This window comes from Oncorhynchus kisutch, linkage group LG24, assembly GCF_002021735.2.
Source record: "Oncorhynchus kisutch isolate 150728-3 linkage group LG24, Okis_V2, whole genome shotgun sequence".
In the NCBI taxonomy this organism is placed as follows: domain Eukaryota; kingdom Metazoa; phylum Chordata; class Actinopteri; order Salmoniformes; family Salmonidae; genus Oncorhynchus; species Oncorhynchus kisutch.
In genome coordinates, this window is record NC_034197.2 from 10,873,018 (window position 1) to 10,900,933 (window position 27,916).

The 27,916-nt window shown below is 44.5% G+C and overlaps 1 protein-coding gene across 10 annotated transcripts; it reads left to right on the forward strand.

The window, feature by feature from the left end:
• The first annotated feature begins 52 nt into the window (after nucleotides 1–52).
• On the forward strand, nucleotides 53–27,809 carry LOC109869383 (6-phosphofructo-2-kinase/fructose-2,6-bisphosphatase-like). 10 transcript variants are annotated; one of them, XM_031803685.1, is made up of 15 exons: nucleotides 53–216; nucleotides 8,943–9,038; nucleotides 12,319–12,444; nucleotides 12,572–12,665; nucleotides 20,974–21,040; nucleotides 21,363–21,437; nucleotides 21,601–21,657; nucleotides 21,774–21,895; nucleotides 22,242–22,410; nucleotides 24,769–24,915; nucleotides 25,178–25,282; nucleotides 25,807–25,936; nucleotides 26,105–26,167; nucleotides 26,237–26,301; nucleotides 26,416–27,809. In XM_031803685.1, exons 1-15 carry the CDS (start codon nucleotides 165–167, stop codon nucleotides 26,473–26,475), a joined length of 1,428 nt encoding a protein of 475 aa, XP_031659545.1. In that variant the 5' UTR covers nucleotides 53–164; the 3' UTR covers nucleotides 26,476–27,809. The 10 variants fall into 10 exon arrangements, with proteins under 10 accessions (XP_031659545.1, XP_031659546.1, XP_031659544.1 ...); XM_031803684.1 differs by having other exon boundaries at nucleotides 56–216; nucleotides 22,203–22,410; XM_020459487.2 differs by having other exon boundaries at nucleotides 57–216; nucleotides 8,872–9,038; nucleotides 22,203–22,410.
• The last annotated feature ends 107 nt before the right edge of the window (nucleotides 27,810–27,916 follow it).

The following is a 27,916-nucleotide window of genomic DNA, read 5'->3' on the forward strand; positions in this document are numbered from 1 at the left end:
ATGTGTCGTAGAAAGAGGGAGGAGGGGGTGAAGGGGGAGAAAAGGCTTTGGCAGAGAGGTTTGGTTACATTGAGAAGAGCATCTGGCAGCAGCTCCATAGCCACCCGCTAGTCTTCTTCAGACCGTGCACTCTGCTCTTAGACACACTGAGAATATTGGCAGGGATGGAACTGCCCAATATGGAATACATGATGAGGCGCCGCTGTGACAGTGCAGGTGAGACCGATCATTGAAAAACAAGCAATATCTCTTTTGAGAGAGAGAGGAGTAGTAAAGCTCTGAGATAGTATAGTCAAGTCCAACTTTACTCTGCTGGTTTAGTGCTTTCTATGCACATGTTATGAGCACATGTTGTTCAGGGGATTGAGTCCAGCAGCACAGAAGTGCATGCGAGTAAAATTAGACTTGGTGCACCCTGTGATGCAGACAGTACAATATACAGGAGGACAACAGACAGGACAACGTGTACTCTGGGTTTCAAGTTGAGCCGCCTGAATTGAAAAAGAATGGACACACAGACCAAATGGGAAAGGACTTGGGAAGGTCTGTCCCTCTGGTAACTCTTATCTTCTGTTGTTTCCCCAAGGGTTGTTCCACCAATTCGGTGCCGTTTGAGAAGTGTAACTTGATTCCACCTGACTTTAACATTCTGCCATTAAGAGCACATGTTTAACTTCATAAAAAAACACATTTTCCCATCTCAAGAGGTTAAATTTAAAAAAAATCACCCACGGGTTACTGTCATCATTGTAACCAATTCTCAACATAAACAAACCTATAAAATATGTTTAATTTTCACCTTTGAAACAACGTCAGAGCTTCAACGTTATATCCACTGTCAGAAAAAAAACAGCCCTGCTTAGCTTTTATATTTGTCACTGACTACTAGAAATGCACTATTGTGAGAATCATTATTGACAGATCTCTTAATAACTAAACATATTCACTTTTGCTATCGAAGTCATTCCAAAGTGTAGGTTCAACAGAGCAAATGAAATGCAACCATACTTTATAAGTCATCATCAATAATACTATTTAGGCCTATATAGCATTTGTAAAGTCATCAACAGGTATTGTTTCAGTTCAACCCAGGCTTCAACTAAAAATAGACAATAAAGGCCTAGGTTTTCAAGCTTTGGTTAATTTCAAATGTAAATATTTAAGTTAATCATTAATATGTTGGATTCACATCTTCATTTCAACCAAAAATGTAAGTTAAAGAATAGTACTAAACTAAATCAAATCAAACTTTATTTAAAGTGCATTTAAAGTTGGAATAGATTTAGTCCTATTCTTGAACTTACATTTTTTGGTTGAGATGGAGATGTGAATCCAACATATTGATTATTAATTTGTAGGCAAACTGGATATTGAATTTTGTTTGGTTGTCAACGCAACCAAATATCAAAATTTGAAGGAGATCTTCTGCTTGGATCATCCCATATGTGTCTCTGACTTAGTCATGCTTTAATTCCCATTTGTCTACAAATTAATAATTGATATGTTGAATACACTTCTCCATTGCAACCATTTGATTTTGCTAAAGAATAGGACTAAATTAAACCAAACTTTAAACGGACTTTAAATAAAGTTTGGTTTGATTTACTCATATTCTTTAACGTAGATTTTTGGTTGTGATGGAGAAGTGAATCCAACATAAATGATTTATTAGGCTAAGTCACATTGAGGTTAGCCCACTGTAACTACTTATGTAATCATAGAAAGCGTGCATGTTCAAGATAGCATGCAAAGGTCGCAGGTCTTCGGAGATCTTCACAATTGCTATGATAATCTGCCAGAAGCTTGAACAGCATTGGTCACTTGCACCATGTATTTTTTATGTTATCTCAACTGCATTCCAGGTCATTTGGTTCTGCTATTAGACAGTAACACAGTAAGTTGTTAAATACAGTAAATACAAAATATCTGACGTTGTATTCACATTTGAACTTTGTTGTGCTTTTAAATGGTTGAAAGCGCTGTGATAACACATTTGGGAATTCAACAAATTTCTGTCTGTATTTTGAGTGGGTGAATAAAAGTTGAAATCTCATTGATCAACATCTCAACCAAATTTTACCCAAATGCCAAATATAAGCCATGAATCCCATTTTGACAGGGGGAATGGAAGTTTGTTGTGTGCAACAGGGAGTGGCAATTAAATGCAAGCTTCACACAAAAAAACTGTAATTGTTAAAATATTTCTAGCCTGTACAGTATGGGTTAACAGGGTTGACGGGTTATGCTCGACCCGCTCAGTTTTCCACCACAACACAAAATGGCCAAAAAGAGTAGAACCAGCTCACCTGCTTTTACACTATGACCTGACTATGTCACAGAGGGTTGCTGAATTTTGGCATTTTAACGAGTCAAGATTCATATTAAAAAGCTGATTGATTAAATTCTCCATATGGTCAATATTAAAGGGAACTTCATTCAATATAACAGGCTTTTAAAATGCAATATTGGTGCACAACTTCTACTCAAAATATCAAAGGGATGCAAAATGCCCTAATTTCATTGAACTACCCAGTAGTATTAGTTTTGGTCCTGTGCTCTGTTGACATACAGTATGCTTAACATGGTCCGGGACCGGTATAGTATGCTAGTAGACTATCTGTGAATGAATGAAGCTAGTCAGCAGCACTTGGCCAGTTTCCCAGCCAGGACCCTTCAAGCTCACTGGAAACATGTTTATGCTTCCCCGTATGGAACCTGATCAGATCATTGGGGCCTGTCCTGGGACGGTCTGTCTTGCTCAACCAACTGCAAAATGTTATGAACCCTCTTGCCATCCTTATACCTCGTGCCATCATATGGAATGGAACCTCAACCACCTTAAGTACATTATGTTCCAAGTAAACATTTTGTGAGAGAGAGAGAGAGAGAGAGAGAGAGAGAAAGAGAGCGAGAGAGCCCCACACCAAGCAGCTCAGCCTGCAGTCTGTCATAGGCAACACATGCGAGAAGGGAGAGCAACACAGCAGCAGAATATCTTTCAGGACTGAATAGATGTGAAATTCATGTCGGAACTCCTTCTAGCAATATCCAAAGGTTATGATGACAACTCAGTATGGGACACAGAAATGTGAGACGCAAGATGGGAACAGAACGTTGTGACCCCATGTTGCCTCAGCAGGCAGCTGCCCCAATGAGACTTTTCCGCTGTGGGTACCAGTTCTGAATCCAGAGCATGAGGTAGGCTGCCTCTGGGCTAGGGAGAGGGGGACGGGGGGGACGGGGGAGCGGTGAATGGTCAGGTCTGGATGCCACAGAGGAGATATTGACACCTGCCTGTCTCCTCAGTGTCTGTCCAATGTGTGGAAATGATGGTTCCTCTCTATGGCTCTAATCTTGGGTTCTCTTTTTTTTAGCTAGGTAAGCCAGTTAAGAACAAAATCTTATTTACAATGGAGGCCTACTGGGGAACAGTGGGTTAACTGCCTTGTTCAGAGGCAGAACTACAGATTTTTTTTTATACCTTGTCAGCTCTGGGATTCAATCCAGCAACATTTCGGTTACTGGCCCAACGCTCTAACCACTAGGCTACCTGCCACCCCAGGCTAGGATTGTTTCTGTCAGCCTCTGAAACTCCAGCACTGGCAAAATGTGAGAGTTTATCCACAGGACTTAGTGAAGTCAGCTCTGGTAAATATCAAAGAGTTGAAGTGCATTAAAACATCATGATGGATACTTAAGCATTCTTTCTCAATCTCACCCTTATGGCTCCATCCTCCTCTCTCCCCTCTTTTCAATGGTGGTCCTTCAGAACAGTGTGTTGTGAAAGGCTTTCTAAGACAGCAGAGAGAGAGAGAGAGCGAGAGAGAGAGAGAGGTCCCAGTGTTTCCAGGAACACACTTGCACTTAGCTGTGGTTTACAGCTGCTGCCCAATCATAGCTCAGCTGCTACAGTAATGTCTATCCCTGTCACTCTATTTGGAGCAGGGAGGCCAGACTAAATTCCTAATAGGCCAAACTCTCAGCCGGCAAGGATAGCATGTTCCTCTCTCTCCTGGGCTCTACTAACAAAAACAGATCTAGACACTGTGATCATTACTGAAAGGCATAAACACTGTCTGTAGGCTACTGCAGAATATTACGTTTGCTACATAACCTTTTTTAACATGCCAACTGACAATAGGCATACAATTCTATTTGCCCAGAATGTAGCCGACTAGGAAAATCGGTAACAGTTGGTATGAGGTCTGACACTAAAGATACAAGAATGTCCAGCTGTGTTACGGGCACTGATTCCAGAGGCTGACCCAAAACAACATTGCTGCAGAAGAGGTAGACAGAGCGGCCGTCTGGTCAGACTTCGGAGGCAAGCACACATCACCCACCGATTCCGAGTATTTTACCCGCTGATTTCCTGTCTCTAGATAACAAGGTAGACGAAATTAGGGCCAGGGTTGCTTTCCAGAGAGACCTTAGGGATTGCAACATACTCTATTTCACAGAAACATGGCTCTCTCGGGATATGCTGCCAGAGTCGGGACAGCCACCGGGATTCTTTGTGCGTCACGATGACAGAAAATAACATCTCTCTGGGAAGAAGAAGGGCTGGGGTGTATGTTTCATGATTAACGACTCATGGTGTAATTGTAACAACATACAGGAACTCAAGTCCTTTTGTTCACCTGACCTAGAATTCCTAAAAATCAAATGCTGATCATAATATCTCCCAAGAGAATTCTCGTTATTGTTGTCACAGCCGTGTATATCCCCCCTCAAGCAGATACCACGACGGCCCTCAAGGAACTTCACTGGACTTTATGCAAACTGGAAACCATATATCCTGAGGCTGCATTCATTGTAGCTGAGGATTTTAACAAAGCAAATTTGAGAACAAGGCTACCTAAATTCTATCAGTATATTGATTGCAGCACTCACGCTGCTACTCTAACTTCCGCGATGCATACAAGAGCCTCCTCCGCCCTCCCTTCGGCAAATCTGACCACCACTCCATTTTGCTCCTCCCTTCCTATAGGTAGAAACTCAAACAGGATGTACCTGTGACAAGAACTATTCAACACTGGTCTGACCAATCGGAATCCTCGCTTCCAGACTGTTTTGATCACGCGGACTAGGACATAGAGACAAAGTGGAGTCGCAATTCAATGGCTCAGAAACTAGACGTATATGGCAGGGTCTACAGACAATCACAGACTACTAAAAGAAAACCAGCCACGTCACGGATACCGACGTCTTGCTTCCACACTAACTAAACACCTTCTTTGCCCACTTTGAGGATAATACAGTGCAACCGACGCGGCCCGCTACCAAAGACTGTGGGCTCTCCTTCTCCGTGGATGACTCTCGCCCTGACGACATCCCTAGCCGCGTCCTCAGAGCATGCGCAGACCAGCTGTCGTGTTTACGGACATATTCAATCTCTCCCTATCCCAGTCTACTGTCCCCAAATGCTTCAAGGTGGCCACCATTGTTCCTGTATCCAAGAAGGCTTATATAACTTAACTAAATAACTATTACCCCGTAGCACTCACTTCTGTCATCATGAAGTGCTTTGAGAGACTAGTCAATGATCATATAACCTCCAACATAACTTTTACACTAGACCCACTTCAATTTGCGTACCGCCCCAATAGGTCCACAGACCATGTAGGGCCGCTCCTAGGTGGTGAAGATAGGAAACAACATCTCCATTTCGCTGATCCTCAACACTGGGGCCCCACTAGGGTGCGTACTCAGCCCCTTCCTGTATTCCCTGTTCACCCATGACTACGTGGTCCTGCACGCCTCCAATTCAATCATCAAATTTGCAGACGACACAACAGTAGTAGGCTTGATTACCAACAACGACGAGACAGCCTACAGGGAGGAGGTGAACCACGCGGAGTGTGGTGTCAGGAAAACAACCTCTCACTCAACGTCAAAACAAAAAAGATGATCGTGGACTTCAGGAAACACCAGAGGGAGCACCACACTATCCACATCAATGGGACCGCAGTGGAGAAGGTGGAAAGTTAAGTTCCTCGGCGTACACATCACGGACAAACTAAAATGGTCCACCCACACAGACAGTGTGGTGAAGAAGGTGCAACAGCGCCTCTTCAACCTCAGGAGGCTGAAGAAATTTGGCTTTTCACCTAAAACACTCAAACTTTTACAGATGCACAATTGAGAGCATCCTATCAGGAATCATCACCGCCTGGTACGGAAACTACTCCCTCCAGGACACCTACAGTACCTGATATCACAGGAAGGCCAAAAAGTTCATCAAGGACAACAACCACCCGAGCCACTGCCTGTTAACCCCGTTAACATCCAGAAGGCGAGGTCAATACAGGTGCATCAACGCTGGGACCGAGAGACTGAAAAATTGCTTCTATCTCAAGGCCATCAGACTGTTAAACAGCCATCACTAACACAGTGAGGCTGCTGCCTACATACAGACTTGAAATCATTGGGCACTTCAATAAATTGATCACTAGTCACTTTAGTAATGCCACTTTAATAATGTCTCATCACATATGTATATAATGTATTTTATACCATCTTTTGCGTCTTGCCTATGCAGCTCGATCATTGCTCATCCATATATTTATAGGTGTGGATTAGGTAGTTGTTGTGGTATTGTTAGATTACATGTTAGATATTGCTGAAATGTCAGAACTAGAGGCACAGGCATTTCACTACACCAGCAATAACATCTGCTAACCATGTGCATGTGACCAATAAAATTTTATTTGATTTGGCATTACCTGTTTGGGAGTACTGGCACAGGCCAAGATGCTGTCAGACTAATTTACAAACTAATTGTCTGTCTGTCTCTGTTAGAATTTGACCACAACATTTTATTGAAAAGTATCCTGTTGTTATGCCCATTTCAGCCTTGATAAGTTGTAAGTCACAATCGTTACAGCAAATCCCACAGTGGAAATGATCCAAATAATGTTGCCACTGAATGTAAGACTACAAAACTGTCAGGTGTAAGATACTGTATATATAAGCAGCCAGAGGATATAGGCAAAGCTGGTTGAAAATGTCAGTTTACAACTGGTTGTAATCTTGTTGTCATGAAGTCATTTCAAACAATTTTCCCTGCCTGCTGGCAGGATATATGATCTATTTATCACATGATCTAATCCATAATCCTTCTTCCCTTTAAAATTCCACTGGATTAAATTAAATCAAGTGTTATTGGTTGCATACACTTCTTTAGCAGATGCTATTGCGGGTGTAGCGTAGCAAAATGCTTGTAAATGAGTAATTGAGTTGTAATGAGATCAGATCAGGGACTGCACATGTCTCATATAAGGCTGTCGGCTGTCTAATTCTTTAATCTGGTTAGTACTTTATTCAGGCAGGTCACCCATGATACTGGCAGGGCATTGTGGACGGGGATGGTGGATGGGCGTAAGCATCTGGCTCTGGTTCAAAAGGTTGCATGTTTGAATCCAGCGATAGAAAGTTGTTTTTGATATTTTTGTTTTAAGCCTATCCCAAACCTTAACCCTTACCTTAACCATTCGGAGTTAATGCCTAAACTTAATCTTAAACACTTTGAAATTTGACACTTGGAACAACTTCGAAATGTGTCATTTGAGAAACATGGGTGAAAGCCTTATTACCTTAGTAACTTGTTGACAGACAGGTGAGTCAGTAACCATAGAGCCAGTTTATCTTTGAACTCTGACTTTCACATGCCACCTTGTGGCATAATTAATGAACACCACACTGTTTCGAAATGTAATTATAAACTGGGTGGTTCGAGCCCTGAATGCTGATTGGCTGACAGCCGTGGTATATCAGAGTTTTTACTGCACTAATTATGTTGGTAACCAGTTTGTAATAGCAATAAGGCACCTCCGGGATTTGTGATATATGGCCAATATACCCTGGCTAAGGGCTGTGTCACAGCCATCTGCGTTGCGTGACGCCTAAGAACAGCCCTTAGCCATGGTATATTGGCCATATACCACACTGCCTCATTGCTTAAATATACCAGTGCACTACTTCTGACCATGGCCCATAGGGCTCTCAGGTAGTGCACTGTTTAGGGAATATGTTGCCATTCGGGATGTACACTAGCACTGTACCTTAGCCACGCTGTTTCACTGCTCCTCAGCAGTTAGTGAGGAACAGGGCCAGAGGGCACTACTTTAGAGGAAACTACAAACTCCAGCCAATAGAGAGGAGGAATCACACATCTGGTGATATGGCACTATCAGTAACAGAGCCAGTTGATCATTCCTCTACTTTAGATCAATGTTTCCAAGTTGGAGCTGTGAACTCTGACTTCCAACTGCCACCTTGTGGCATAATTGAGTAACACCGCACTGTCTCTAAACGCAAGTGATATATATATACAGCGTGTTGTCAAGTGAAATAGATCAACCATTGCATCACGACATAAAATGTTCTGATCAGTTCATTATACAGTGAGAGTTAACTTTGGTTAAACTGTTCATTTTTCATGAGCTTGTTCTCAAAAGGGCTGATATATTTAATGCTTTAGTGCCATGTCACCACCACAACACAGATGTGTGTGACTGTGTGATTCCTCCTCCCTACTGGCTGGAGATTTGAGTTTCCTCTGGCCATGTACCTCACTAACAGCTGAGTAGCAGTGAAACAGAAAGGCTAAGCTACAGAGCTATATTTCATGTCCCAAAATCCACCATGCTCCCTACATAGTGCACTACTTCAGGGCACCTTTGTCCTGGCAAAAAAACGGTGCACTATTGAGAATCGGGGGCCATTTGGGGCGTTATCCCAGAGGTCGTCCACTTCCCACTTCCCCTCGTTCTCCTTGGCAACAGTCAGGTGACCGTGCAAGAATTCATTGAAACAAGCTTCTGTCTTGCTCCTCTTGTCTTCCTCGCTCACACTCGCTCCGCTGCACAGGGCCTGGAGGACTGTGCTGTGTTGCATGACTCTGTCTGTCTGTGCTTTGTTGAATGCCTACATGACCACAGACCAGGAGAAGAATGAGCTCACGCAGACTCCGCTGCTCAAGATCTGGGTGCCATGGTTGGGGATGGGATGCTGCAAGCCAAATCGCAGGAGAGGCTGTAAGTGAGAAGAACCACTCAGCCTGGCTTTCTGTCAAGTTCTCTCTTTCTCTCATTCTCTGTTTCTCTCTCTCTCTCTCTATTTCCCTCTCTCTTCTGTCTGTTTTCTCTCGCTTCTTTCCTCTCAACTTCTTAATTCATTCATTAGTACGAGTCATGGGAAAGTTATCTGAAACAACAGGTGGATGAGTGTTCAAGTGTTGCTCTTGTTGCGAAGACTGAATGTTTCATATTGTGACACTCATAGATCTATTCTATGGCTTCCTTCTCTCCTCCCCATGCCCTGTGCGTGAGAAAACTTCCTCACGCCGATGGCAGGCATCTGTCTCTCAATGGAATAAGTGGGCCTTGGGATTACAGTGCTGCTCTCTGCTGTCCTACTTTAACACTGTCCCGTGACTTGCATGGATGGCACCATTGGCATGGATACTATCAGTGGTGGGAAAAAGTACTAAAATGGTCCAAATAAAGATACCTTAATAGAAAATGACTCAAGTGAAAGTCACACAGTAAAATACTACTGGAGTAAAAGTCTAAAAGTATTTGGTTTTAAATATACTTAAGTATCAAAAGTAAATGGAATTGCTCAAATATACTTAAGTGTCAAAAGTAAAAATAGGAATCATTTCAAATTCCTTATATTATGCAAACCAGACAGCACACATTTTGTTCAAATTTTATTTACAGATAGCCAGAGGCATACTCCAACACTCAAGACATTCATTTACAGATGAAGCATTTGTGTTTAGGTAGTCCGCCAGATCAGAGGCAGTAGGGATGACCAGGAATGTTCTCTTGATAAGTGCACGACTGGGACAATTTTTTACTTGGGTGTCAGGGGAAATGTAAAAAAGTAGAAAGTACATTATTTTCTTCTTTAATGAGGTAAAAAAAAAAAAATGACAGATACCCTCCAGAAAACAACTGGGCCGATTGTGACCCAGGTGAAGCGTATGTCAATGGTCCCAAATGTTCTCATTATGCGTATTCTGACCTTGAATTTAAGCATGAGAATAGCATGCTATTCACCCGCTATTCGTTCAGGGTGGAGATCTAAGAAATGAAGGTGTGGCAGAGATGTGTATTCTGACCTTGAATTAATTCCCTAAGAATTCCACCACCTTTCTGCGAGAGGAAATAATGAATGTTTTTTAATATTTTTTAATAGAAATTACACCATTCTCCATGCAATGTCATTTACAACTTGATAAGAGCTTGGTTAATGAGTAAGCCGTTTGGATAGGGAATGGTAGACATAGATGACACTTGTTTTAGATCTCTTTAACCTTCTAATCGCTAGAGACAAATGTGAAATCAGTCCTATGGCAGCAAACTAAAGCATATCATATCAACTTTCCCACAGTAAAGTTTCTGAAATGCTATGACATTGTAGAGAATTTAAATTGTACGGCCCAATTTAACTTGCAGGAATGGGCACTCTTGAATGTTATTTATTCTAGGCTATCAGACTTTCTCTGTTTCCTATTTCTATCATGTTAAATATTAGCCACTATTAGTATTGACCGTTAGTAGGCTAGAGTAAGTGGAGCTGCTTAAATTTCTGAAATTAGAAATTATATCTGGAGTTTATGGATATATGCAGTTTGAGCTTGACTTTATTGACTGGTCTAATATATCCCGTGGAATGCTTCTGTTCCAGTTTTTGTGTTTCTATGATGAAATCGCATGCTGAACAAGATGCTGGTACTGTACTGTCCTCAGGGTGGTGTTGTCACCCATGTGACTGGCTGCATGGGATACTCTGTGGTGCTCAGGGTATAGTGAGGTAGGCCTACACTCTCAAAGGAGTTGACTAATTACTTGGGCCATGATTATAATGCAGAACACATTTGTATACCTCTGGTAAGACATAGCATGGTAACAATGATGACTCAATCAATTCCATTGGGAGATATTGTATTTGTATTATTATTTAGTTAACCTTTATTTAACTAGGCAAGTCAGTTAAGAACAAATTCTTATTTACAATGACAGCCAAACCCTAACCCGGACGACGCTGGACCGATTGTGCACCGCCCTATGTGACTCCCAATCACGGCCAGTTGTGATACAGCCTGGAATCGAACCAGGGTCTGTAGTGACGCCTCTAGCACTGAGATACAGTGCCTTAGACCGCACCTCCACTCAGGAGCAGATCTGTTAGGTGTGCCCTGGTTAGCTGATATTTTAGCTCTCTCTCCCCTGGTGCCCTCTCTCTTGATGAGATGGTGAGCATTATGTTTGCGCACACACACACACACTTGAATCAAATCAAATCAAATCAAATTTATTTATATAGCCCTTCGTACATCAGCTGATATCTCAAAGTGCTGTACAGAAACCCAGCCTAAAACCCCAAACAGCAAGCAATGCAGGTGTAGAAGCACGGTGGCTAGGAAAAACTCCCTAGAAAGGCCAATACCTAGGAAGAAACCTAGAGAGGAACCAGGCTATGTGGGGTGGCCAGTCCTCTTCTGGCTGTGCCGGGTGGAGATTATAACAGAACATGGCCAAGATGTTCAAATGTTCATAAATGACCAGCATGGTCGAATAATAATAAGGCAGAACAGTTGAAACTGGAGCAGCAGCACAGTCAGGTGGAAGTTGAAACTGGAGCAGCAGCATGGCCAGGTGGACTGGGGACAGCAAGGAGTCATCATGTCAGGTAGTCCTGGGGCATGGTCCTAGGGCTCAGGTCCTCCGAGAGAGAGAAAGAAAGAGAGAAGGAGAGAATTAGAGAACACACACTTAGATTCACACAGGACACCGAATAGGACAGGAGAAGTACTCCAGATATAACAAACTGACCCCAGCCCCCCGACACATAAACTACTGCAGCATAAATACTGGAGGCTGAGACAGGAGGGGTCAGGAGACACTGTGGCCCCATCCGAGGACACCCCCGGACAGGGCCAAACAGGAAGGATATAACCCCACCCACTTTGCCAAAGCACAGCCCCCATACCACTAGAGGGATATCTTCAACCACCAACTTACCATCCTGAGACAAGGCTGAGTATAGCCCACAAAGATCTCCGCCACGGCACAACCCAAGGGGGGGGCGCCAACCCAGACAGGATGACCACAACAGTGAATCAACCCACTCAGGTGACGCACCCCCTCCAGGGACGGCATGAGAGAGCCCCAGCAAGCCAGTGACTCAGCCCCGTGAATGTAGTGTTTACTCCCACCATTGTCAAAGTGTTCATAGATAACCCTTCTATTTACCCACCAGGCATGTACAATAGATTCCTATGGTGTTTGTCTTGTTTATCCCCAGCCTCCGTGCCCCAGTTCACCAACTCCCCCACTCTGATTGTGATGGTTGGACTGCCTGCCAGGGGGAAGACATACATATCCAAGAAGCTCACCCGCTACCTCAACTGGATAGGGGTTCCCACAAAAGGTCAGTTTACACACACTAGCCAAGTTCAATGATCTGAGGGGTGCTTGAATGCCCATGCACGTCACTGAGGACTGGAGTTGATGGTCTTTCGCTCTCCGGCCCCTATTGTCTATTATCTATCGTCTAGTCTTCAACTTGGGCCAGTATCGCAGGGAAGTCCAGAGCTACAAGAGCTTTGAGTTCTTCAGACCGGACAATGAGGAGGCCATGCAGATTCGCAAGTACGTGATGCTGCAGGTTTGACGGGTTGCTCTATCTATGTTATGAAGCTATGGTTGCGTCTGAACTGGCACCCTATTTCCCTATACTGCTATACTGACTTTTCCACTACCTTTTGTGCGTGGTCAAAGTAGCAGTGCACAACAGCATATAGGGAAAAGGGTTCACAGCAAATTTGCAAGTGTTCAAATCTCGGTGTTGAGGCAAAAATGGTTGTGAGTGCAATATCTGAGTGTTGATTCTAGTGGGGTTAACACCAGGGGGTTTGAAATTGACACCACATGCGGTGAATATATATAGTGTTTTTTCAATCGCAGTGGAATCAACATTGCATGGTGTTATTACTCGACTGTGTAAGTTCATTTCCGTTAACTAGCCTAGTGGTTAGAGCGCCAGTAACCGAAAGGCTAGTGGATCGAATCCCCGAGCTGGCAAGGTCAAAATCTGTCGTTCTGCCCCTGAACAAGGCAGTTAACCCACTGTTTCTAGGCTGTCATTGTAAATACAAATTTGTTCTTAACTGACTTGCCTAGTTAAATTAATTTCATTTAATTTAAAAAACTTGTGAAAAACACATTTGAGGGCCTTCATTATCATATTTCCCAGCATGCTTTGTTGCAGGTTTACTTTTATAATAATTTGTTTTAATATCTGTGCTTCCTCATGCACATTGATTTATTAATTGATATTAAACAATACAATTTGTAGGGGTTGGAGTTATTGTTACCGAGATGGTTGTTCCAGTTTAGATGGGTTGGGTAATCTTGTTTGTCAAGTCCTTCACCATAGCAGCCATTTTGAATGCAGGTCGTGGGTGATAAAATATTCCAATTGTTGAATATCCTCCCTCTGTCTGGATTTCAAAAGGAATCACTAATCACTTCACAAACCAGTGTATTGTGACTTGCATGTCTGATGTGGCCCATAAGCCAGGATTTTCAGACCACAATGTTGAGGATAACTAGGCCATAACTAAAGGCCTTATGAAATGTATAATATATATTCACATTCACTAACAAATAAATATCATAACACTGAGAACGTCTAACAGCATAAACTCTAAGTGTTAATTGAACTTGTTAGGGAACCAACACCAGGGGAGTGTAAAGAAGACGCTGTTAAGATGGTGCCGAAGAGGATGGCTGACGTTTTACATGCTCCTAACCATTAGTGCTATTTTTTAATTTTTTTATATTGTTTGTACCTTATTTTTGTACTTATTTTGTACATAATGTTTCTGCTAACGAAAATAACTTCTGGACATCAGAACAGTGATTACTCACCACAAAGTGGAAGAAGCTTTTTCCTTTAACGAGCTCTCCCGGGAACAGGCCCAAATCCTCGTCATTTGCGCGAAGAAAATACGGAGGCAAAGAGGATGCAGGTCGGGCTGCCTTCTGAGAATCTGGCGAGCGAGTAAACTCCCAATGCCATTCATTCTACTTGCGAACATGAAATCATTTGAAAATAAAATTGATGACTTATGATTATCCTACCAACGGGACCATTAAGAACTGTAATATCTTATGTTTCACCAAGTCGTGGCTGAATGACGACACGGATAATATAGAGCTGTCGGGATTATCCATGCACCGGCAGAACAGAGAAGCTACTGGTAAGACAAGGGGTGGGGGTGTGTGTCTTTTTGTCAATAACAGCTGGTGAGCGATGTCTAATATTAAAGAAGTCTCAAGGTATTGCTTAGCTGAGGTAGTATACCTTTTGATAAGCTGTAGACCACACTATCTACCAAGAGAGTTCTCATCTATACTATTCGTAGCTGTCCATTTACCACCACAGACCGATGCTGGCACTAAGACCGCACTCAACCAATTCTATAAGGCCATAAGCAAACAAGAAAATGCTCACCCAGAAGTGATGCTCCTAGTGGCCGGGGACTTTAATGCATGGAAACTTAAATCAGTTTTACCAGTAGGCACATGTGCAACCAGAGACCACCTTTACTCCACACACAGAGATGCATACAAAGCTAACTGCCTGTTCAGGGGCAGAACGACAGATTTGTACCTTGTCAGCTCAGGGATATGAACTTGCAACTTTTCAGTTACTAGTCCAACGCTCTAACCACTAGGCTACTCTGCCGCCCTGTGGCAGGGCTTGAAAACTATTACGGACTACAAAGGGAAACCCAGACGCGAGCTGCCCAGTGACTCTAGCCTACCTGACAAGCTAAATGACTTTTATGCTCGCTTTGAGGCAAGCAACACTGAAGCATGCACGAGAGCACCAGCTGTTCTGTATGACTGTGTGATAATGCTCTCGGAAGCCGATGTGAGCAAGACCTTTATACAGGTCAACATTCCGCGGGGCCAGGTGGATTACCAGGACGTGTACTCAAAGCAGACCAACTGGCAGTGTCTTCACTGACATTTTCAACCTCTCCCTGACTGAGTCTGTAATATCTACATGTTTCAAGCAGACCACCATAGTCCTTGGGCCCAAGGAAGCGAAGGTAACCTGCCTAAATGATTACGGTCCTGTAGCACTCACGTCTGGAGCCATGAAGTGCTGTAAAAGGATGGTTATGGCTCACATCAACAGCATCCCCTCGGATACCCTAGATCCACTCCAATTCACATACCGGCCCAACAGATCCATAGATGACGCAATCTCAATAGCACTCCACACTGCTCTTTCCCACCTGGACAAAAGGAACACCTATGTGAGAATGCTGTTCATTGACTACAGCTCAGCGTTCAACACCATAGTGCCCACAAAGCTCATCACTAAGCTACCCTGGGACTAAACACCTCCCTCTGCAACTGGATCCTGGACTTCCTGACGGGCCGCCCCCACGTGGTAAGGGAAGGCAACAACACGTCTGCCACACTGATCCTCAACACTGGGGCCTCTCAGGGGTGTGTACTTAGTCTCCTCCTGTACTCCCTGTTCACCCACGACTGCGTGGCCAGGCACGACTCCAACACCATCATTAAGTTTGTGGACAACACAACTGTGGTAGGCCTGATCACCAACAACGATGAGACAGCCTATAGGGAGGAGGTCAGAGAACTGTCAGTGTGGTGCCAGGACAACAACCTCTCCCTCAATGTGAGCAAGACAAAGGAGGTGATTGTGGACTACAGGAAAAGGCCCCCATTAACATCAACGGGGCTGTAGTGGAGCGGGTCGAGACAACAAACTATCATGGTCCAAACACACCAAGACAGTCGTGAAGAAGGAACAAAAAAAACTTTTCCCCCTCAGGAGACTGAAAAGATTTGGCATGGGTCACCAGATCCTCAAAAGAGTTTCAGAAGAAAGTGCTTTGTTTCTAGCCATTTTGAGCCATTTTTTTAACCCACAAATGCTGATGCTCCAGATACTCAACTAGTCTAAAGAAGGCCAGTTTTATTGCTTCTTTAATTAGCACAACAGTTTTCAGCTGTGCTAACAATTCCAAAAGGGTTTTCTAATGATCAATTAGCTTTTTAAAATGATCAACTTGGATTAGCTAACACAACGTGCCATTGGAACACAGGAGGGATGTTTGCTGATAATGGGCCTCTGCAGGCCTATGTAGATATTTTTTTATTTTTTTATCAGCCGTTTCCAGCTACAACAGTCATTTACAACATTAACAATGTCTACACTGTATTTCTGATCAATTTTATGTTATTTCAATGGACAAACAATGTGCTTTTCTTTCAAAAACAAGGACATTTCTAAGTGACCCCAAACTTTTGAACGGTAGTGTGTCTGCTCCTCTGTGTTCCCTGTAGTTGCATTGTTTTGTAGTGTTTCTGTCCAGGCGATGTTCTTGTTCCGTTGCATGTCCGTCTATATTAAATGGTTCACTCCCTGTACCTGGTTCTCATCTCCTGCATTGGGCATTGCACTATTAGAGAGACGGTGAAAGAGACAGTTCCTCAGTTTAGGGTTCTGTAATGTTGATTGGAGATGAACAATGCTTGCAATTTTGTGCCATGTCACTCAGCTGTGATTATCCAATTAAATGTAAATGTATCCATACAAGATGTGATTTGAAAATAATAAACATGAATACAATGGCATCAATACTAAGATGAGGCACATTCATTTAGCAATAACAAACAATATACAACTCATCTGTTATAATAATCCAATGACTGAAACTAAAATACAAGTAGCTAGCAACATTAGACTAACCAGCTAACAATTACAGGCGAAAATAAAGCTAGTGTAACGGCGTTCTTCGTTTGTTGAAGGAGAGTCGGACCGAAATGCAGCGTGGTGGTTACTCATGACTTTAATGGAAAAGTGACACATGAAATAACTATACAAAAATACAAAACAACAAACGGAACGTGAAACCTAATTACAGCCTATCTGGTGAAACTACACAGAGACAGGAACAATCACCCACGAAATACAAAGTGAAACTCAGGCTACCTAAATACGGTTCCCAATCGAGACAATGAGAATCACCTGACTCTGATTGAGAACCGCCTCAGGCAGCCAAGCCTATACTCGACACACCCCTAATCAACCACAATCCCAATGCCTACAAAAAACCCATGTCACACCCTGGCCTGAACAAATAATTAAAGAAAACACAAAATACTAAGACCAAGGCGTGACAGAACCCCCCCCCCCCAAGGTGCGGACTCCCGGACGCACCTCAAAACCATAGGGAGGGTCCGGGTGGGCGTCTGTCCATGGTGGCGGCTCCGGCTCGGGACGTGGACCCCACTCCATAAATGTCATAGTTCCTCCCCTTCGCGTCCTGGGATAATCCACCCTCTCCGCCGACCATGGCCTAATAGTCCTCACCCAGAACCCCACTGAACTGAGGAGCAGCTCGGGACTGAGGGGCAGCTCGGGACTGAGGGGCAGCTCGGGACTGAGGGGCAGCTCGGGACTGAGGGGCAGCTCGGGACTGAGGGGCAGCTCGGGACTGAGGGGCAGCCCGGAACTGAGGGGAAGCCCAGTACTGAGAGGAAGCCCAGTACTGAGAGGAAGCCCAGTACTGAGAGGAAGCCCAGTACTGAGATGAAGCTCAGGTAGGTAGTAGGCTCCGGTAGATCCTGGCTGGCTGGCGGATCTGGAAGATTCAGGTTGACAGGCTGATCTGGAAGAATCTGGTTGACTGGCAGATCTAGAAGATCATGGCTGACTGGCGGATCTAGCTGCTCAATGCAGACTGACAGCTCTGACTGCTCCATGCAGGCTGACAGCTCCTTGCAGACTGGCAGCTCTGGCTGCTTCATGCAGATTGACAGCTCTGACTGCTCCATGCAGGCTGACAGCACCCTGCAGACTGGCAGCTCCTTGCAGACTGACAGCTCCTTGCAGACTGACAGCTCCCTGCAGACTGGCAGCTCCTTGCAGACTGACAGCTCTGACTGCTCCATGCAGGGTGACAGCTCCTTGCAGACTGACAGCTCCTTGCAGACTGGCAGCTCTGGCTGCTTCATGCAGATTGACAGCTCTGACTGCTCCATGCAGGCTGACAGCACCCTGCAGACTGGCAGCTCCTTGCAGACTGACAGCTCCTTGCAGACTGACAGCTCCCTGCAGACTGGCAGCTCCTTGCAGACTGACAGCTCTGACTGCTCCATGCAGACTGACAGCACCCTGCAGACTGGCAGCTCCTTACAGACTGACAGCTCCTTGCAGACTGACAGCTCCCTGCAGACTGGCAGCTCCTTGCAGACTGACAGCTCTGACTGCTCCATGCAGGCTGACAGCTCCTTGCAGACTGACAGCTCCTTGCAGACTGACAGCTCTTTGCAGACTGGCAGCTCTGGCTGCTTCATGCAGATTGACAGCTCTGACTTCTCCATGCAGGCTGACAGCACCCTGCAGACTGGCAGCTCCTTGCAGACTGACAGCTCCTTGCAGACTGACAGCTCCCTGCAGACTGGCAGCTCCTTGCAGACTGACAGCTCTGACTGCTCCATGCAGGCTGACAGCTCCTTGCAGACTGACAGCTCCTTGCAGACTGGCAGCTCTTTGCAGACTGACATCTCTGGCTGCTTCATGCAGACTGACAGCTCTGACTGCTCCATGCAGGCTGACAACACCATGCAGACTGGCAGCTCCTTGCAGACTGACAGCTCCTTGCAGACTGACAGCTCTTTGCAGACTGACAGCTCTGGCTGCTTCATGCATACTGACAGCTCCCTGCAGACTGGCAGCTCCTTGCAGACTAGCAGCTCCTTGCAGACTGGCAGCTCCTTGCAGACTGACAGCACAGGCTGCTCCGAACAGGCAGGAGGCTCCGGCAGCGCTGTAGAGGAGGAAGGCTCTGATAGCGCTGAACAGGCGGGAGACTCCGACAGCGCAGGAGGGAAGGAAGGCTCTGATTGCGCTAAACAGGCGGGAGACTTCAGCAGCGCAGGAGAGGAGAAAGGCTCTGGCTGCGCTAAACAGGCGGGAGACTCCAGCAGCGCAGGAGAGGAGAAAGGCTCTGGCAGCGCTGAACAGGCGGGAGAGTCCAGCAGCGCAGGAGAGGAGAAAGGCTCTGGCTGCGCTGAACAGGCGAGGCGCACTGAAGGCCTGGTGCGTGGTGCTGGAACTGGTGGTACTGGATCGAGGACACGCACAGGAAGCCTGGTGCGGGGAGCTGCTACCGGAGGACTGGTGTGTGGAGGTGGCACTGGATGGGCTAGACCGTGAAGGCGTACTGGAGATCTTGAGAGTAGTGTTGGCACAGGACGTGTAAGGCTAGGGATGTGCACAGGAGACCTGGTGCGTGAGGCTGGCACCAACTTCACCAGCCGACTAACACGCACCTCAGGACGAGTATGGAGCGCTAACTCAGGTGCCATCAAATCCCCGACACGATCCGTCGGACGAATATGGTATCTATAGCACCAAGCTAGCAACTCCCTCATTACTCTCCACTCCACTTTCCCCATTAACTCCTTCACAGTCTCTGCTTCGCTCACCTCTAACACCGGCTCTGGTTCTGGTCTCCTCCTTGGCTCCTCACGATAAACAAGGAGAGTTGGCTCAGGTCTATCTCCTGACTCAGCCACTCTCCCTCTGAGCCCCCCCCCCCAATACATTTTTGGGGGTGACTCTCGGGTTTCGCTCTGCGCCGCCGTGTCTGTTTCTCCAACTCCATTCGCCTATAGCCCTCTTCGCACTGCTCTAGCGAATCCCAGGCGCGCTCAGGCACTCTCTCTGGGTCAGCCGCCCACCTGTCTATTTCATCCCACGTCGTATACTCCATGCTTCTGCTGTCCATAACGTCCTCATAACAGCGTCTCGTAAGTACCTCCTTTCGCTCCTGTTGTCGCTGCCTGTAACCACGCCACTCGGTCCGTGTGTGGTGGGTGATTCTGTAACGGCGAAATGCAGCTTGGTGGTTACTCATGACTTTAATGGAAAAGTGACACATGAAATAACTATACAAAAATACAAAACAACAAACGGAACGTGAAACCTAATTACAGCCTATCTGGTGAAACTACACAGAGACAGGAACAATCACCCACGAAATACAAAGTGAAACTCAGGCTACCTAAATACGGTTCCCAATCCGAGACAACGAGAATCACCTGACTCTGATTGAGAACTGCCTCAGGCAGCCAAGCCTATACTCGACACACCCCTAATCAACCACAATCCCAATGCCTACAAAAAAAAACATGTCACACCCTGGCCTGAACAAATAATTAAAGAAAACACAAAATACTAAGACCAAGGCGTGACAGCTAGCATAAAAACGAGACACATAATGCTGTAATAGTGATGAACATATTCTTAAACTATTGACAACTATCATCAGTAATACAGGGGGAAACGTATACCTTTACTTACAGTTTTGGTTCAGTTCGCGCACAATGATGAATAAATTGGTCAGAAAGGAAATAATGTCCAAAACTGAAATTTGTGTTCACAGCAGTAGGTGGCGAGCTGCACTTGGTAATGCACTAAACACTCTGCCAGCCTGTGATAACTGGGACGTCATCATTGAGTGCTTAAAGAAAAAGGCTTTCTTACACGGTGGTTGTTAAAATTCTGATCTCAAATTTGTGGTGTGACAATTCGGACACAGTCTATAGCAGCGTTCTCCTACTGCACCGGCCAATGTTTGCGTGCCACGTCATCAGCTGTGTCATCGACTGACAAATTGCTATAACATATGATGTGGTTAGCTGATACATAAAATACCTGTCCAGGTATTGTAAGATCTGGCATGCATCAGCAACACCTGAGCAGAGGAAGGCTCCTTAAGACTGTGGTGGTTTGTGTGTAGTATTATGTAACAATTGATTTGCTATGTCCTTTTGTGTTGTACGATTGACCTTTTCTGTGGTTTGTTAATCCAATGATTTCGCCCTGTATTTTCTTTCTCAGGGCCTGTGCTTCAAATGCCCTTAAAGATGTAGTTATCTACTTTTCGAAGGAACATGGACAAGTAGCTGTGAGTAAGAGGACAACTTAAAACTGTCCCTCTGAGCTGACAGTCGATAGACACACACCATACCTCATATATGAGTGAAAATTACAGTACTCAGGGCATTGAACTTCACACATACTGTACAGACACACTGGACATCAAATACAGTACACTCCCAAGGTCCTCCTGGGTAAAAAGGGATTATGACCACTATGGGAGTTAGAGAGGAAATAATGGTTAAATAAATATACACTGTGCCCACTGTTCCTCCTAGCATCAGAGTTCCTCCTAGCATCAGAGGCCACAAAGTTCTTCAACAGTGAGTGGAATGTCCTCTTCCCTCCAGGTGTTTGATGCCACCAACACAACACGGGAGAGGAGGGTCTCCATTGTGAGCTTTGCCAAGGAAAAAGGCTATAAGGCAGGTTCAGGTGCAGGCAGTCCTGTAACTGCTACTAATATATTATTAATAAACAACTGTTCTACAACTGCACCAGCTAAATACATATTCAGATGGTGATATACATTAAACCTCAATTTTGAACACTGCTCACTTTCTCTGAACAACTGAATTTTCCTCACAGGTATTTTTTGTGGAGTCCATTTGTGATGATCCAGACATCATTGCACAGAATATCGCGGTGAGAAAAGTCTCCTCTCAAACTTCACTCTCAAATACCAGAGGGTTCTCTGTTTCTAAGCTGTTAAACTCTACAAGATGTTAAACTCTACACTGTGACACTGACCTTTGTCCCAGGATGTGAAGGTGAGCAGCCCAGACTATCTGAACTGTGACAAGGAGGAGGCACTGGCAGACTTCCTGAAACGTATCGAGTGCTACAAGCAAACCTACGTGCCATTGGACGATGAGAAAGACAGGTAGAGTTCTGTCCTTGATGCTTCACAGATTATGCCAACCAGCCTGGTCCCTGATCTGTTTGTGCTGTCTGGCCAACTCCTGTATGGTCATTGCCACAAACAAATCTGGGACCAAGCTTTACGCTAACAGCTGTTCTCCATGAATTAGAGAAAGAGTAATAACTAAACTGAAAAAAAGACTTGCTTAACAAAAAATCCATCTCTTCTTCTGTCTCCTTATATTTCCCCTACATGTAATCGTGTCATGCACCTGTCGGAGAGAATAATTGTCTCCCTATGTGGCTCTCTCTATATGTCCCCTACCAAGGCGCCTGTCTTACATCAAAATCTTCAACGTGGGCTCTAGGTACCTGGTGAACTGTGTGCGGGACCATATCCAGAGCCGGATAGTCTACTACCTCATGAACATCCATGTCACGCCGCGCTCCATCTACCTGAGCCGCCACGGGGAGAGCAATATGAACCTGCTGGGTCGCATTGGGGGAGACTCCGGACTCTCTCCCAGGGGTCATAAGGTCAGTAGGCCACACAGGTTCTGTCTTTATGACATTCATCTCGCCCCCCAGAACCTAATCAGCGAACATTCTAATGTTAAGGCTGTCACCAGAGACTAATATGACATTATTGTTTTAATTCAGATATACAGTGCATTCGGAAAGTATTCAGACCCCTTCCCCTTTTCCACATTTTTCTACGTTACAGCCTTATTCTAAAATTGATTCAATGTTTTTTCCCCCCTCATCAATATACACAACACCCAATAATGACAAAGCAAAAACAGTTTTGTGCAAAAAATAAATACATAAATTAAATATTTCATTTACATAAGTGTTCAGACCCTTTTACTCAGTACTTTGGCAGCGATTACAGCCTCGAGTCTTCTTGGGTATGATTCTACAAGCTTGGCACACTTGTATTTGGGGAGTTTCTCCCATTTTTCTTTGCAGATCCTCTCAAGCTCTGTGAAGTAGATTGGGGAGCATCACTGTACAGCTATTTTCAGGTCTCTCCAGAGATGTTCGATCGGGTTCAAGTCCGGGCACTGGCTGGGCCACTCAAGGACATTCAGAGACTTGTCCCGAAGCCACTCCTGCATTGCCTTGGCTGTGTGCTTAGGGTTGTTGTCCTGTTGGAAGTTGAACCTTCGCCCCAGTCTGAGGTCCTGATCGCTCTGGAGCAGGTTTTAATCAAGGATCTCTCTGTACTTTGCTCCATTCATCTTTCCCTCGATCCTGACTAGTCACCCAGTCCCTGCCACTGAAAAACATCTCCACAGCATGATGCTGCCACCACCATGCTTCACCATAGAGATGGTACCAGGTTTCCTCCAGATGTGACGTTTGGCATTCAGGCCAAAGAGTTCAATCTTGGTTTCATCAGACCAGAGAATCTTGTTTCTCATGGTCTGAGAGTCCTTTAGGTGCCTTTTGGCAATCTCCAAGGGGGTTGTCATATGCCTTTTACTGAGGAGTGGCTTCTGTCTGGCCACTCTACCATAAAGGCCTGATTTGTGTAGTGCTACAGAGATGTCCTTCTGGAAGTTTCTCCCATCTCCACGAGGAAGTCTGGAGCTCTGTCAGAGTGACCATCGGGTTCTTGGTCACCTCCCTGACCAAGGCCCTTCTCCCCCGATATCTCAGTTCGGCAGGGCGGACAGCTCTAGGAAGAGTCTTGGTGGTTCCAAACTTCTTCCATTTAAGGATGATGGAGGCCACTGTGTTCTTGGGGACCTTCAATGCTGCAGACATTTTTGGTACCCTTCCTCAGATCTGTGCCTCAGCAAAAATCCTGTCTCGGAGCTCTACAGACAATTCCTTCGACCTCATGGCTTGGTTTTTGCTCTGATATTGCACTGTAAACTGTGGGACCTTATATAGACAGATGTGTGCCTTTCCAAATCACATTCAATCAATTGAATTTACCACAGGTGGACTCCAATCATGTTGTAGAAACATCTCAAGGATGATCGATGGAAACGGGATGCACCTGAGCTCAATTTCAAGTCTCATAGCGAAGGGTCTGAATACTTATGTAAATAAGGTATTTCTGTTTTTTATTTTTAATACATTTGCAAAAATGTGTCAACCTATTTTCTCTTTGTCATTATGGGTATTGTGTGTATGTAACGGTTCTCTTGTGGTGAAGGAGAGTCGGACCAAAATGCAGCGTGTAGATTGCGATCCATGTTTAATAAACAAACGTAACACACGAATCAATATTAAACACTACAAAACAAAGAACTTAACGAAAACCGAAACAGCCCTATACTAGTGTAAACTAACACAGAGACAGGAACAAGGACACTAAGGACAATCACCCACAAAACACTCAAAGAATATGGCTGCCTAAATATGGTTCCCAATCAGAGACAACGATAAACACCTGCCTCTGATTGAGAACCACTTCAGACAGCCATAGACTTAACTAGAACACCCCACTAAGCTACAATCCCAATACATACACACCACATACAAAAACCCATGCCACACCCTGGCCTGACCAAATAAATGAAGATAGACACAAAATACTTCGACCAGGGCGTGACAGTGTAGATTGAGGAACATGTGTTATTTAATCCATTTTAGAATAAGTCTGTACCGTAACAATGTGGAAAAAGTCAAGGGGTCTGAATACTTTCCAAATTCACTGTAATTCTATTGTTCCACCCAATGCCTTAATGTATTGGTCCCACCCTTGAGTAGACAAGAGAAAGCCATAAAGTATGGTGCATGTGACATTTAAAATATGTCTAAGAGAGTTGGGTTGAAAGAACAAAGATACCGTTTTATTATCCGCAAAGAAAATGGACAATAAAGCAAAATATTATGTAAACAATCACCCCCATTCCCTGTGAACATGGTCTGCCCCTGTAGTATGCCACTGCCCTGGGAACCTTCATCAAGAGCCAGCATATAAAGGATCTGAAGGTGTGGACCAGTCATATGAAGAGGACCATCCAGACTGCAGAGCATCTGGGGATCCCCTATGAGCAGTGGAAGGCTCTCAACGAGATTGATGCAGTAAGTCAATGTTTACTTCTGAGTTTAAGCATACATTTTATGTGAGTGTGCACCGCACGTGTATATACAGTTCACAGTGAATGTGTGACCCATTTGGTCACCTGTACACCACAAGACTGTATGTAGTAGCCTACTGAGCTAAAGATAAGGAATTAACCCGATGAGCTAACGGAAGTTTTCGGGTCTCAGGATAGGTTACTCATCATAGTGCGTGCCTGTACCACTCATTGACCACTTCCTTGCACCGTCCGTTCCTCGTCAGGGTGTGTGTGAGGAGATGACGTATGAGGAGATCCAGGACAACCACCCAGAGGAGTTTGCACTGAGAGACCAGGACAAGTACCGCTACCGTTACCCCAAGGGTGAGGTAGGACCCGTCTTAATTCACCACACATTGCATTGCTCACCAAATACACACAAAACATACATACACTGTACATTACTCTCAGACATACTGTAGCGACCTTAGTACTGTACAGACCCTAGAGATCTTAGTACAACACCTAGCGATCTTAGTACAACACCTAGCTACTACCTTGTCAAGAGATTTGAATCTGCTGGTGAAACAGCTAAGGTGTTGGACTGACAGTTGCAGGAACCCACTGAGTTCGAGTCCCGGTCAGAACTATCATTCCAATTTGCAACAATACTGTAATGAAATATTTCAGGTGACACTTGGTGGAAGGTGGATTGTGGATCTGAGTGACTGGGGAAGATAATTCATAACATACCCATATTATCTGTCTCTGGGTTGATTCATAATGCTGAGCCAAGCCGAGCTAGAAAGGCAAGAAAGAAAATGTAGTGCATGGTATGGTTCAGGTTGGTGCAATAGTGGGAATTTTTTTTTTTTTTTTTGGTCCGATTCTTTTTCCTCTCGCTCTACTACAGTCATATGAAGACCTGGTCCACCGTCTGGAGCCAGTGATTATGGAGCTGGAGAGACAGGAGAATGTGCTGGTTGTGTGTCACCAAGCTGTCATGCGTTGTCTGCTGGCCTACTTACTAGACAAAACCTCAGGTACAGTTGGACAACAGTTCAACAATACATGGGTTTATTTGGTATTGTCTTAAGATAATGATGCTTGTCAGGTCAAAGATGATCTCAGCACCCAGAACCAAATCTAGCATGTGCACTGGCTGTCAGGAGAGACTAGGTCTTAAGACGTACATCCTTTTCTCTCCCCAGATGAGTTGCCATACCTAAAATGTCCTCTTCATACGGCGCTCAAACTTACACCGGTGGCCTATGGTAAGTTGTTGTCAAATGAATAATTTCAGAATTTCAATTTCACTCATGGCTCTTTCGCTCCTGATACAGGATGTAAAGTGGAGCATGTTTTCCTAAATATTGAGGCAGTCAACACGCACAGAGAGAGACCTGGGGTGAGCTTTACAAAACATGTACATTTATTGCAAGCACAATATCAAAAATATATTTTTTTATAATAGATTCCGCAAATCTAACACTGACTCTCATTTGTGTTATTGTTGTTGTAGAATGTGGACGTATCTAGAGACCCAGAAGAGGCCTTGAAGACTATTCCTGACCACTTTTGAACATGATTTAGAGCAGGGAAGGCCAATTCCAGTCCTCGAGGGCCTGATTGGTGTCACAGTTTTGCCCCAGCCCCAGCTCACACACCTGACTCCAATAATCACCTAATCATGATCTTCAGTTTAGAATGAAATTTGATTAATCAGCTGTGTTTCCTAGGGATGGAGAAAACGTGTGACACCAATCAGGCCCTCGAGGACTGGAGTTGGCCACCCCTGATTTAGAGGATATGGACTCTAGGACCATAATGATGCTTTTAACTTTATTTTCAATCAATTATGACTGTGTACCTTTTCAGAATAAACCTTATCAAAGGCAGCAATGGGCAAAGGGGGGAAAAAAGACAAGGGAGAAGACTGGATGAATACAAGATCAAATATGACAAACCCCACTGCATATGGAAACACTGAGGGGGATAATTGACTGATTTCTTCCTCCTCCGTGGCAACAAAGGCTAAAGCCAAGTACTGAATGAGCATGTGTTGTTTATTGACCTATAATGTACAAACAATATGCCTCGGTCTGCTCACTCTGACCCTGGTGTCTCTTACCAGACATTTAGTGAAGCGCATTCAGACAGGTGGTGTCAGATGTAGTTTGGCATAGTGTGAAAGTGGCCCAACATGTTGTCAATCAAACATTTTCTCAGGCAATTCTTACATTAGGCTGCAGGATAAATGATCATACTTAAGTGAAAGTAAAGCTCAAAAGGTAATCCATTCTAGTGAAGTGTTATAGGTCTTTTATGTACCTTACTGTGATTGTTTAAAAACACATTTTTTAAGAAACAAAAATAGATTCTTAGCTAAGACCGGTTTCTCAAGCAAGAATGATGATAGGACTGTCTGTGAGTGGTCTGACTGGGGAAGGGAAAACTGAAAACTAGCTGTTATTGGCAGAGAGGTTTGGAACTGGCTTTGTTATTGGTCTGTTAACTAATTTGCCACCTGGAGACGTCACCAGGCAGGACAAACTCCATCCCACCAAAACAGGCTGAAATTTCAGGCAGTCTTTTCAAACAGCTCTTACACTAAAAGGGGATTATCATCTAGCAGATGCTCTTCTCCAGAGCAATTTACATGAGCAATTAGGTTTAAGTGCCTTGTTCCAGGGCACATCGACAGATCTTTTACCTAGTAAAAGGAACCTCAGGAATTTGAACCAGCGACCTTTCAGTTACTGGTCCAACGCTCTTAACCGCTAGACTACCTGCCGCCTCATTTCCACAATCTCACAGTATTATTCCAACCTCATAATGTGGAAATATATAAAACACAGGGAAATCACATTTGATTGTACTGGGCCTTTAAATGAATAAACAAATATTATGTTTGGAGACATTTTGTGATTATTGATGATACTTATGTGGTAGCTAGGTGTCAGAACCATGGACACAGCGCCCAAACAAACACAATGTTGGTTGCAATTCAACTTTTCTGCAGG

Excerpts from the sequence above, each read along its gene's own strand:
- LOC109869383 (XM_031803684.1), top strand. The coding sequence starts at position 165 with ATGGAACTGCCCAATATGGAATACATGATGAGGCGCCGCTGTGACAGT. Across the intron at positions 21,896-22,202 it reads TTGGACGATGAGAAAGACAG|GCGCCTGTCTTACATCAAAA; the intron begins GTAGAGTTCTGT and ends TCCCCTACCAAG. Across the intron at positions 24,916-25,177 it reads CTCTCAACGAGATTGATGCA|GGTGTGTGTGAGGAGATGAC; the intron begins GTAAGTCAATGT and ends GTTCCTCGTCAG.